General features: G+C 45.0%; 1 protein-coding gene across 4 annotated transcripts in view; it reads right to left on the reverse strand.

Moving 5' to 3' along the window:
- Positions 1-361: 361 nt before the first annotated feature.
- The window catches only part of LOC137373618 (latent-transforming growth factor beta-binding protein 2-like), a 773,188-nt gene continuing 760,418 nt past the window's right edge, over positions 362-13,131 (reverse strand). For all 4 annotated transcript variants that reach the window (XM_068038663.1, XM_068038661.1, XM_068038660.1 and 1 more), the window contains 3 exons: positions 8,758-9,198; positions 2,401-2,550; positions 362-1,396 (listed from right to left, as the gene is read on the reverse strand). In XM_068038663.1, coding sequence (XP_067894764.1) covers positions 1,236-1,396; positions 2,401-2,550; positions 8,758-9,198 — 752 coding nt within the window. In that variant the 3' untranslated portion in view covers positions 362-1,235. The remainder of the gene's footprint in view (positions 1,397-2,400; positions 2,551-8,757; positions 9,199-13,131) is intronic.

The raw sequence follows: 13,131 nt of genomic DNA on the forward strand, positions 1-13,131 counted from the left end.
GTAATGTGGCTTATTTTCACTTGTGACACCTGGCATTAAGAGCCATAAAACAGTAGTTTTACCACCCAATTAACACCAATGATGTGTCCAATGCCGTTTTGAAAATGGTCTACCATTGGATGCCCAAAAGCGTCCACCTTTTACAAGCTTATTTCAATATGTAAGTAAGCATCCTGATTGCCTTTTAGGCTGGAAATGGCTGAGCTTATGCTGTGCACGCTCCAAACACTGCCAATGGTGATGAGTATAAGAGGCCAAGCCAAGGTTCAGTGTGAAATCCAGGCCCTACAAAATAGCCTGGGACCCCCTTCCTCAATCATCGCTCCCCCCCACCCTGCCCCCCACCACCTTGATGGCCAGCCTTAATCAGACAAGCTGCCCATTTGGTGCCCTGCAGCTTCTGGCCCAATATGAATGAGGCCAATGCCTCAAAATCATGGCCAGCGCCTCAAAATGATGGGCGCCTTGTCACTGTGGGATTTTGTAGTGGCTGGCATGCCTCAAAAGCCAAAATTGGCTTCAATGATTTTTGTGCCATTAGAAGCTACATTTTGTTATATTATGCTATACCGAAGAATAATTGTCATGTGTAAAGATATCTAGTGGCAGATCAGTAGTACTGCACTATATTTTCTCTATCTCCCTGATCTTTTGGTCCTTGAACATCTAATTATACTTCTTTTGAAAACCTGGATATAGCACGTGCATCAAAATGCACAGGAACTTTTTAAAAATAGAAAACATTTTATTTTAAAAACAGTAGGCTTGTGAGCATTACCTATCCTTACTATTATTTTGTCCTGTTTAAAATAACAAATACTTCATTGTAAAGTGTCATAAGCAACAACTTTTTTTATCTTTTACTAGAAGATATTTATCATTATCTTGGTGTCAATTATTTCAAAGCTATTCAGGATGTCTTTAAGTAACATAATGGCTTCACACTGTCTTATTAGTCGCAACCCATTGTATGCTTCATGCACTTTGTATTGCCTCTGTAATTTTTTCAAATGGAATCATTTTAAATTTAATCAACCATTCATTAAAAGTTATAGACATAACTTATAGATATTGATGCTGGACTGGTGGATTGGTAGAGTCCTAGTGTGTCACTGAACAGTTACTCTCACTTATATAACAAAATTGATAATCCCAAGCAGAATAAACACGTATTTTCCTTAAAATAAATCACCAAGTGCTTCCTTATCCCTTCACAGGTGACAGTGTTCAGATTCTTACTGATGTCCTGCTTCTGTTTCCGGTATACAGTCATTAGGATATTGGGAAACCATGTAGCCTGGTAAACAGATGCATTTATATGATCCGTCTGTGTTCTCACAGTTTGCATTCCTGCAGAGTGGTATGCTGTCACTCAGATCCTCACATTCATTAATATCTGAAATGCAGTAAGGAGGATAAGTAGTTATTTCAAATCACTGAGAAATATTTTGTATGTAAGGTTATAAGAAATTTGAGTAGGAGCAGGCCATGAGGCCCCTCAAGCCTGCTCAATTGAATTAGATCATGGCTGATCTTCTACTTTAACCACTTTCCCACCCTGTCTCCATATCCCGTGATTTCCTGTAGCTATAATGTTTTAGTTATCATGGAGTGACATTTATGTGGGATGCACTTATTTTATTTGTCATTAATTTTCTTCCTTTAGCTCCTGAAATATTGACTGCTTCCTGTGATGAGTATCCTTGGAGAGAGTGTTGCCTGCTATTTGACAGCAAGAACTTAACAGGTCAAGCTTGATCTTGTCCTCACCTCATGCCTATATATGATCAGGAGGAGAAAACCCTGAACCCTCTCTAACCTAGGGATGCTGAAATCAATTTCCTCAACTCGATCAATCCAATGCTGAGATCAGCCAACACTGTATTTCTTTTCAACAATTAATTTGCTGGGTGATGCAGTTAGACAGAGCTTGGTCCTTTGACTTAGAGGATATGGGTTAAAATCTAATCCAGGCAGATAATTAGGGTTTACCCTCACACAGGTAGTTTCTAGATAACCATAACAACAGATATGGCTATCAGCATTACAACATAGGTTTATAATCTTTTTCAGTCATGTACCACCAAAAGTTTTCTTAGGTCTCATTAGCTCAGTACAGGAGCCTCTTAATCGGCCTGGTTTCCTTTCGTTCAGATTTTCACCTTCCGCAAGGGGACCCTTCACCAGAAGAAAACAGCATTCATCCTGTGGGGCAGTGTTAGCAATGAGAGGACTAGTTCTATATGGCAGAAGATAGATCACAAAGCAGAACTGATAAAAACCACTGTAGATGGATGCAGATCACACTCCCAACTGAAGGAGAATAGTTACTGGTCAGAGATAGCAGTGTCAGAAAGAAAGTGGGGAGAAACTATTATACTGAGGCAAAAGTTCACCTACCTACACAAGTCATTTTTGTCATATCAAGTTCAAACCCATCAAAACAATCACAGGTGTATCCTTCCTGCACTCGAACACATTGCCCATTTTCACAGCCGTTCAGAATTCCACACTCTTCTGCTTGTAAGCCTTCAAAGCTACTGGAACGATCTGAGAAAATAAGATCAAAAATATTGAATAGTGTCAAATAACATACCACAGGCATTCCTAGTTAGATTAGACAATACTATCTTTGAACTGACAATACCAGCTCCCACTGAATTCCGACCTGCACTCTGTTGCTGGGTTCTGCTACTGCCTCCCACTAAAGAACCAATGGCTATGCACATTGACCCAATGTGAAGTGACAAGGGCCTAGTTGTTACATTAAAAACATCCGTAGAATATTTGAAATTAAGTAAACATTAACAGATTCAACAATTACAATTGCGTGTTACTTGTTAATTACCTAAGCTTTCTACTTTGAGGCAACTGTCTCCTAACTCTATGGCTGTTACTTCCTCTGTAGTTACCTGTTGCCTGCTTCCTAATCCCAAAACCATATAATCCATTCAGTTTAATACAGCTTGCTTCACACCCTGAAGCTCCTTCCTATCTATATTGTGCTCCGTATTAGCCCAATTTTTCCACCTAAAAAGATGATGGTTTTTGTTTTAACTTTAAACTGTCTCTTTTCAGCATCTATACTTGAACCATGGTTTACCAACTGACACAGAAAAGTTCCTCTTATGAGACACAGGGCTGGAATTTACGTTGGGCGGGCGGGAGCTGGCCACCAACGTAAATGTCAGTGGTGAACCCGCTTCCACCTCGTTTGGGGATCCGTCCCGCATTTTAGGGGTACCCAGGCTTTAATTGTTCCGAGGTGGGGCTTCCACCCGCTTGAGGGAGGAAGTCCCGCCTCATTGAGCTGCCGACCAGTCAGCGGGTCAGTGGGAGTGGTGGCCACTGCTGGGACTGCAGCCCAGCCGACTGCAGAGGAAGACAAGGAGCCGGGATTTAAGGTGAGTTTTGGTTGCCTCGCCAGGGGCTATCGGTCGGGCCCTAGTGAGTCAAGGGTGGCCGTTTGGGGGGAAGGGGGGCATGTTGGTTCCTGGGGGTGGTTAGGAAATCGGGGGCGGCCCACAATTGGGCACCCTGTGCCTGATTATCAGGACCCCCTGGGGCGCTGAGAGGCCACCAACTTTTACCAGGCGGCCTTTCCCGGCTCCAGGACTCCCGCTTGCCACGCGTAAAACCCGTGTGGAGGCGGGCGAAGGCCTTTAAGTGGCCGTTAAGTGGCAACTTAAGGGCCTTGATTGGTCTGGGGCGGGCAGTCTGTTTATCGCCCCCCTCCCCACCCTACGTAAAGGTGGGGGTGGAGGCAGAAGTGGGGCGGGAAGGCCTCCTGGAGCTTCCCACTCCATTTTACGGCACCCCCCCCCCCTCCAACCCGCCACCATCCGGCTCGTTGGGGTAGCGTAAAATTCCAGCCATAATGTTTTCCACCTAATCAAACATGTTTCCACCAAATAAATAAATGAACAAATGACTTATCTTTCTCTGGCAGGGATGTTTTATAAAATAACAATAGAAAAAATAGCAACAAAAGAAGTGCCTTGAATATCATGTTCTTAGAAATAATGCTGATAAAGTTGAAAACAATTCTGGAAAATTTCCATGGAATGTTTCCTCCTTGATACAATCATACCACAGTGTGCAGATTGTATTGAATCAGAGAAAAATACAGCATTCATTTTAACTATCCATAAGATCAGAATACCTCTTTAAATTACCATTTCTTCTCAATGTGAAGTGACATCTAGTGGTAGAAAGAATAAATCACACCAAAATTATTTAAATTGTTCAACAAAGAACTTGGGGGAGAACTAGGGTTTTGGGGGTTGGGGGGGCGGGGGGGGGGGGGGAGGAGGTGCCTGCAGACAGGGAGGGGGTTTTAGAAATTGGGAGTGAAGTTGCAACTGTTTTTCTAAGCATACCAATTTAGCAGGCATTGGTCCCACTGCTAAATGCATTTTTTAGACATCCCAGGCAAAGATGAAAAACAGGAGATTGTTCTTTGAATATGTAAATTAGCGGCCTACTACCCATTAAAGGAAGTAGTCTGAACATTCATCCCCGATGGGAGGGTGGATATCAGGCCTACATTGCTCAGGACTCTTCAATGTCACTCCCAACAATGCCGCAAGCGAAAGGAAATATAGTTAAAAAAATTCTCTTCTGGGGGCCAGAAGAAACAGAACTGTTCCTCCTGGTTCCAAAGACCCTGTCTGGTTCTTACGGTCCCTTCCAGAACACTTCCTTCCCCTGTAGAGACTCTTCTAATCGCCTTCGTCCCCTCTCCCGATCGCCTTCCCTCTTTCCCAATGATCTTCCAATTGCCTTCCCTCCTCTCTCTATCGTCTTCCCCCTTTCTCAATCACCTTCTCCCTCTCTCCCAATCGCCTTCACACCTCTAGATCTTCTCTCTCGATCACCTCCCTTTTTTACCTCCGATAGCCTCCCCCACCCCTAATCCCCTACCCCCTCACCACTCCTAATTGTCTCTCCTCGCCTCCTGATTGTCTTCCCCCTTCCCAGGACCTACCTGGTTCAATACTACAGCTGAGAGATCAATCTCTCAGACAGAATCCCCTCAGTGCTACACAGAAACATCATCCTATATCATGTGCTCAAGTCTCTGCAGCAGGGCTTCAACTGATGACCTTCAGGCTGTCTTGATAATTTTTTCTTTGGCCTCCTTATCTCGAGAGACAATGGGTAAGTGCCTGGAGATGGTCAGTGGTGTGTGGAGCAGCGCCTGGAGTGGCTATAAAGGCCAATTCTAGAGTGACAGGCTCTTCCACAGGTGCTGCAGAAAAATGTGTTTGTCCGGGCTGTTACACAGTTGGCTCTCCCCTTGCGCTTCTGTCTTTTTTCCTGCCAACTGCTAAGTCTCTTCGACTCGCCACACTTTAGCCCCGCCTTTATGGCTGCCCGCCAGCTCTGGCGAACGCTGGCAACTGACTCCCACGACTTGTGATCAATGTCACAGGACTTCATGTCGCATTTGCAGACGTCTTTGAAGCAGAGACATGGACGGCCGGTGGGTCTGATACCAGTGGCGAGCTCGCTGTACATTGTGTCTTTGGGGATCCTGCCATCTTCCATGCGGCTCACATGGCCAAGCCATCGTAAGTGCCGCTGACTCAGTAGTGTGTATAAGCTGGGGATGTTGGCCGCCTCGAGGACTACTGTGTTGGAGATACGGTCCTGCCACCTGATGCCAAGTATTCTCCGGAGGCAGTGAAGATGGAATGAATTGCTCTTGGCTGACATACATTGTCCAGACCACGTTGCCATAGAGCAAGGTACTGAGGACACAGGCTTGATACACTTGGACTTTTGTGTTCCGTGTCAGTGCGCCATTTTCCCACACTCTCTTGGCCAGTCTGGACATAGCAGTGGAAGCCTTTCCCATGTGCTTGTTGATTTCTGCATCTAGAGACAGGTTACTGGTGAGAGTTGAGCCTAGGTAGGTGAACTCTTGAACCACTTCCAGAGCGTGGTCGCCAATATTGATGGATGGAGCATTTCTGACGTCCTGCCCCATGATGTTCGTTTTCTTGAGGCTGATGGTTAGGCCAAATTCATTGCAGGCAGCCGCAAACCTGTCGATGAGACTCTGCAGGCACTCTTCAGTGTGAGATGTTAAAGCAGCATCGTCAGCCAAGAGGAGTTCCCTGATGAGGACTTTCCGTACTTTGGACTTCGCTCTTAGACGGGCAAGGTTGAACAACCTGCCCCCTGATCTTGTGTGGAGGAAAATTCCTTCTTCAGAAGACTTGAACGCATGTGAAAGCAGCAGGGAGAAGAAAATCCCAAAGAGTGTGGGTGCGAGAACACAGCCCTGTTTCACGCCACTCAGGATAGGAAAGGGGTCTGATGAGGTGCCGCCATGTTGAATTGTGCCTTTCATATTGTCATGGAATGAGGTGATGATACTTAGTAGCTTTGGTGGACATCCAATCTTTTCTAGTAGTCTGAAGAGACCACGTCTGCTGACGAGGTAAAGGCTTTGGTGAGATCATGAAAGCAATGTAGAAGGGCATCTGTTGTTTGCGGCATTTCTCCTGTATCTGACGAAGGGAGAACAGCATGTCAATGGTCGATCTGTCTGCACGAAAGCCACACTGTGCCTCAGGGTAGACGCGCTCGGCCAGCTTCTGGAGCCTGTTTAGAGCGACTCGAGCAAAGACTTTCCCCACTATGCTGAGCAGGGAGATTCCACGGTAGTTGTTGCAGTCACCGCGGTCACCTTTGTTTTTATAGAGGGTGATGATATTGGCATCGCGCATGTCCTGAGGTACTGCTCCCTCGTCCCAGCACAGGCATACAGTGGGTATATGTATAGTCTGACATTAACATACAGATGAGGAAGGTTTCTGGTTCAATTCTCAGTTTGAGTTTTGTTAGTTATCTAAGCCAGGGAAGAGGATTGGGGTACTAGTTCAGTTTTTTCAGGAAATATCTATGTGTAGATGTTGATGGAAGATAGGATTTGACTTAGTGGTGTCTGCTCCTCACCACCACCCTCGGTTGCTGGAGCAAGGGCAAGATATAGGGGAATCTAGGGCACTGGGCAAGAGTGTGGCACTGAAGCCATATTATTAGCAATCACCAAATTTGGATTACAACTGTGGCCTCATAAGCCTAGCTTACAGCTTGAGCACAGAATCCTAGCTCCATGCATGCTTACACTCACATTGAGGTGGGTTAAGCACTTCTGACACTTTATATGGATCAGGCCTCTGTGCTCAATTTTTCAGGAGTAGTCATATGATGCACTGAAACATGCTAGATGCCTGCCATTATATGATAAGTTTCGGAGAAATGCCAGCTGCCAGACCTCATGATTGCTGATAGGCATTGTGCACAATTCAGTTTTTGTGGTCTGAGACATATACATCAATGGAATTAAATAGTGGTTTTTAGGGACCTGGATGTGGCCATGTGTACCATCAATGATTCCCTGCACTTTTTGGGAAACTTGCCATTTACCACATATTTGCTGCCTACTTTCCATAGGGAAAGTAGTGATCTTGTTTTCCTAGCAAATAGTAGCAAATAAGAGCGGTGTGACATGTTTGATGTATCACTGCACAGAAGACTCACAGATGCGGTAAATGCTGTTGGTGGTGGCTTGGGAGGTTCCAGCGACACAAATTTTAATACTATGGTCACCATCACAGCATGTCTGAAGGTTGTGCTGTAGGAAGCAGCACTCAGTGACTCCCTCCCATGTGAAGTGTAGACATATCCAAGTTGATGTGCCTGGGTTAGAACTGGCTTCTGGGACGAGGGTAAATAGGTGTGAAACCAGAATTTACTTTCTTTCCCACACATAAGCAGATCTTCCTCCAAATTTGGGCATTATATAGGAAAGCTTGATACAGTGTTCTGCAATCCTAAATACAACAACCTTCCTTGCATTCAAACTGTACACATTCACTTCATCACCTTTCAGACACGATGCTAGGGCAGTGTCGCAGAATGTTGTATTTCTCCGCCTTGCGTTTGCTTTCCCTGACTTTTGGATTGGCATTTCATTCCCTCATACAGTCTTTTAAATGGCTAACAACTATGTAAAAATTATTTTCATTCTTTTAACATTTTCTGCATATCCTGCCCACATGTCAGTATACCCCTTCACAGGGCACTGTGCATAGTGAGCGCATGTGCTACATGAGTTACCAGGGAAGAGTTACAACAATATCACCACACTGTACACTTCTTATGCACTGTGTGATGCTGGCAATGTGACCACTCATATCTCTGTACTAAATTAGCAGAACCAATAAGTGACACTTCTGATAAGGAATAAAGAGACTTTGCTGCGGCAAATTTATTATTAAGGCAGGTATTTGATTTGGAAATATATATATATATTTGGAAATATGGCACCGTTCCTTCATGGCCACTGAGTCAAAGTCCTGGCACTGTGGATGTACCTACACCAATTGGACTTCAGCAGTTCAAGAAGGCAACTCACCACCACCTTCTCAAGACAATTAGGGATGGGCAATCATTTGACCAATTCAGTTATACATATCTTACGTAGCTGAAATGAAACCAGATCACCAAAGGCATGCCATTCATGTTAGGTCAAGTTCAAGTATTCTAATATCACAAAGGAGCATGTCATTACTAAAATAATCATGTACTGTAAAATTGCACCTTCACACAGGTTTTTTTGCCTTTTGGGTAAAAGCCATACATGTCCTTTGTGGATAAAGCAGATGTTATAATATATTTTTATGTCAATAATTTCCCAGAAAAGTCTAATTATAATAAAACATAAACTGAATCACAGCTTACCATTGTCAATGCTACTAAACAATGGGATTCTCGCAGGCTCTTGAGGACGGTACTGTGGAATGCGTGAATATCCTCTAGAACCATACTCAGGTCTAGGTTGTGGATTTCTTGATCCATATGGTTCACCTTGCCGGGGCTCTGTCAGACCATATTGAGCAGTAAGATGAGGATCTCTCAGTTCATACCCTGAGTCAGGTTGTGGATCTCTCTGGCCATATCTTGGTCCAAGATATGGATCTCCCAGTCCATATTCTGGCGCATGCTGAGAATCATAGGGTCCATATGCAGGCTGAAGATAATTGTCATAGGATCCAATTCCACGTTGGAAATCCTGACCATAAGATGGTGTTTCTGGGCCATATTCATAGCCAGGTCTATCACGGAGCCCAGTTGATCCATCGCTAAATATCCTAGGAATATTACAAAGCTGTGCAAAATCATCTATAATGATGTAGAAAGAAAACCAGTAAATTAAAAAAGCAAGAAAGCAAGAAGGCATTAAACTTTTCTACTATAATAACACAAACAATTCAGTGCTGGGGCTGAAATAAAAACAAGAAATGCTGGAAATACTCAGCAGGTCTGGCAGCATCTGTGGAGAGAAAAGCAGAGTTAACGTTTCAGGTCAGTGACCCTTCCTCAGAACTGGCAAAGGTTAGAAATGTAAAATGTTTTAAGCAAGTAAAGCGGAGGTGGGGCAAGAGATAACAAAAGAGGTGTTGATAGGACAGGGTCACAGAGAATAACTGACCAGAAGGTCATGCAGCAAAGGCAAATGGTATGTTAATGGTGCAGTGAAAGACAAAGCATTAGTAAGAGCGGGTGTTAATCGGGGCTGATTGGTTATCAAAATGTTATTTGAGCAACAGGTGAAGCTAGCTCTTTCACGCTGCTACTATGCAGTAGCAACACGTGTGGTGGTCGCCACTAACAGGATGCTGCCGTCAAGTCAAAAAGACGTCCTGCCTATCACACAAATGAGTAATGTGATATATGATTTTCAATGCCAGTGTGATACTAGCTATATAGACCGTACATCCCAAAGACCGGATCGTATCAAACAACATGTCTCTTCTTCTGCTTGCAACGGGCAAGGTACAGGCCGTACCCAACCAACCCGAGTTTGCAAAACACAAAACATAGTGTCCAACATTAGATGTGATTCTGAGATTGGACAACATTTGCTAAATAATCCTCAGTGTGCTAAGAATTACGCTGACGACCAATTTAAGATTGTCAGTAGAGCTTGCAGTGTAGTGCATTTGCGTGTACTGGAAGCTACATATATTAATACACAGGGCCCTGTTCTTTGCAGACAGAAAGAACATGTTCAAACATTGCACCTGTTTCAGCTAAACAAAATAAGTGACAGCCATTTACTGGTTCATTCTTCAGGGCAATACCTTGACCAGTCAGAGTCAAGCTGTCTGGTTTAAATTTCAAACAAAGCTTGGCAGTTAACTGTCAGTCACCGTAAACTGGTGCATTCTCCATGGCAATGCCTCTACCTATCAGAGTTCACTTGCCAACCAATCAGCACTCTCTTCTCATGCAGTATAAAGTTGTTTTCCCTTACGTTGGTATTCTTGCAGATTGTCCTGATGAGTGCAAGACAAAAAGCTTCAACAACATGTCTCTATTTTCAGCAATACTCAAAATGTTATACTTCCATTATGCTATCTCATTATGATAACTTTGATATCAAATGCGTCTGGCTATTGTTTTATTTTTGTGAGCCTTACTTTGAATTAATACATTTTGATACATTAATACATTGGGCTTTTGAGCATAGACTTGCTTCTACCAGGTTCTGTTCTAGTGCAGAGTCCACGTCAGGAGACAAATGGCTTCTATGAGCAGGGCAAGGAAGACTTAAGTTCTTCAACCAATCAAATTGAAGAATCCTCACTGAGAAATGCTCAACATAAAATTGGGCTGAGCAGCGCCCGTTGTTTGGGTGCCAGGGGTGCCGTTCAGGGACCAATATGGCGTTCGATGCGTTCATGCACACTTCTGCCATGAATTGCGATGGACGTCATCTTGGTGAGGGCATTAGTATGCGCATTGCTATTGCCCACTGGATGTTTGCAGAGCAGGCAGTTTGTGACAGCAATCAGTGTGCAACGCTAATTTGAATCTAGCGATGCCTTTTTGGAGCTCAACCCTCTTAACCTTGCACAGCTGAATACACAACAAGCAGCAGGAAGGACCCCCATCAGCATAATTTAAAGGGATCATCGACTACTTACAGGGTAGCTGCTAGTTGATTTCTCTTGGTTGTTACCATGATTGCACAAGTGTTTGGTGCTTTCCATAGTTCTTTCAAGTTGTAAAAGTCTACGAGTGCTGAAGGACTTTTTCCTGACTTCTGCACAAATCAGTTGTTCGCAGACATAGGCCCAGTAATAGACATTCCCCTTGGAATACAGCATGACTGGGAAAATGAACAGGCCATGCAGAGAAGGACAGCTACGAGGAGGGCTGGGGGCAGGGGAGGAAAGGCTTTCACGGTAGGCCATATCTGCCCAGGGTGTTCAGGGAGCAATTCTCAGAAAGAAACAATGGCCGGGATTTTATCTTGGTGATGGGGGTCTCAACATCTGGAAAAAGTGAGTTGAGAACATTGCGTCGCCTCTTCTCCGGAAGGCCCGCCAAATCTAGTGCCAATCAGGCACTTTAGTGGACAGCAGCGGGCCTTCCACAGGATCAAGGACCCCGTCACTGGAAGTCCTGCCCTTGGAGAACAGCCGGCCAATTAGAGGAGCAGCATTGGACCCAGGCCACAGGTAAGTCAGGGCGAAAGGGTTCTCGCGGGGTTGGAGTCGTGGGGGAGGGGGGTGTAGAGGGGTTGCTAGCAAGGGCAGGGGGCTGGCCATCAGTGGCAACCCCCCTTCCTGGTGCCATGTCCCTTGTTCAGGCTGTAAGTGCCTTTTAACAAGGTAACCCCGCCCCTGCCCACCTCCCACCACTCCCCCCCCCTGCCCCCCACGGAGCTGGGAAGCAGCCTGCATGGTTTTTCCTGCTGTGCTTTCCACGTGGTGACAGGGCTGCCCGATGTACGGCTAATTGCGGCGACGGTGGGATAAGGCCCTTAATTGGGGATTACTTGCTAAATCTTGGTGAAGATGGGATGGTGGCGGGGGTCTTCCTTCGATTTTATGCTCTCCCCACCTCCAAACCTGCCACAGGGAAGAGCAGAAAATTCGCCCCAATATGAGAGACATCTGCGCTTCAATAAACAGTTCCTTAGTGAAATCTGTCCCCTGTTGCAGCCACAACTGCAATCTCAGAGCAGGCCACGAAATACATTGCCGGTGGCTGTGAAAGTGGCTGTGACCGTGAACTTTTATGCATTTGAATCCTTCCAGGCTGGACCTGCAGACACTTGCAACATTTCACAGTTTGCTGTCCACTGTTGAGTAAGCGAGATCACTGAGACTCTTTATTGAAAGAAAGCTAACGACATTTCATTCTCGCTTGCCAGGCACCAGCAGTTAGAGTGAGAACACAGCTTTGCTAGGCTCGCAGGCTTCCCCATGGTCCAGGGTGCCACAGAGTGCATGCATATTGCTTTGTGGATGATGCAGGTCAACTCAGCATTATGCTGGAGCCAAAAATGTTTCTACACCCTCAAAGTTGAACTGGTGTGTGACCATAGGTAGTGAATATGCAGGTCAGTCTCTGATATAATTGAAGCAATCATGATGTCTTTATTCTGTGATAGTCTGCTGTGCCATCTGTACTTCAGCTACCATGACAACCAAAGGCTGCATAATAGGCAACAAGGGCTATCTGCTGACGACATGGTTGATGACTCCAGTGCCAGCCCATGCACTTGTGGGCAGCATGTATACAATGAAAGCCATGCTACCAAAGACCATTGGCGTGTTGAAACAATGCTTCTGCTACCTGGATCGCTCTGGACAAGCCCTGCAGTACTGAGCAGAGTGCATGTCAAGATTCGTGGTGGTCTGCTACAGGCTGCACATCTTTGCCATCATGAGGGCACAGCCCTTGCCACCAGCTATTTGGTGAGCAGCTGAGGATCAAGAGCATGAAGTGGAGGAGGAAGGGAGGAAGCAACCTACAAAGTTCCTTCCTGCCTGTGAAGAGCTAATTCAAGTGTTATACCAGTAACCTCAACCCCAAATTTCCATTTGTCAACAATCCCTCACCTTATCTTCCTTCTGTCACTGACCATCACAATGTCTGCTTCCCAAAATTCAAAAACAAAAGCCAGCACAAAATAAACATTTCAAACCGATTTATCTGTGAAATTATGCTATATTGCATATAAATGTAAACGAATCACTTTTGTGCATTCCCTGAGTGCCTGTCTTCCATTAATGCCTTTGCCTGTCCTGGTGCTATCCC

Source organism: Heterodontus francisci, chromosome 9 (assembly GCF_036365525.1).
Source record: "Heterodontus francisci isolate sHetFra1 chromosome 9, sHetFra1.hap1, whole genome shotgun sequence".
Classification (NCBI taxonomy): Eukaryota; Metazoa; Chordata; class Chondrichthyes; order Heterodontiformes; family Heterodontidae; genus Heterodontus; species Heterodontus francisci.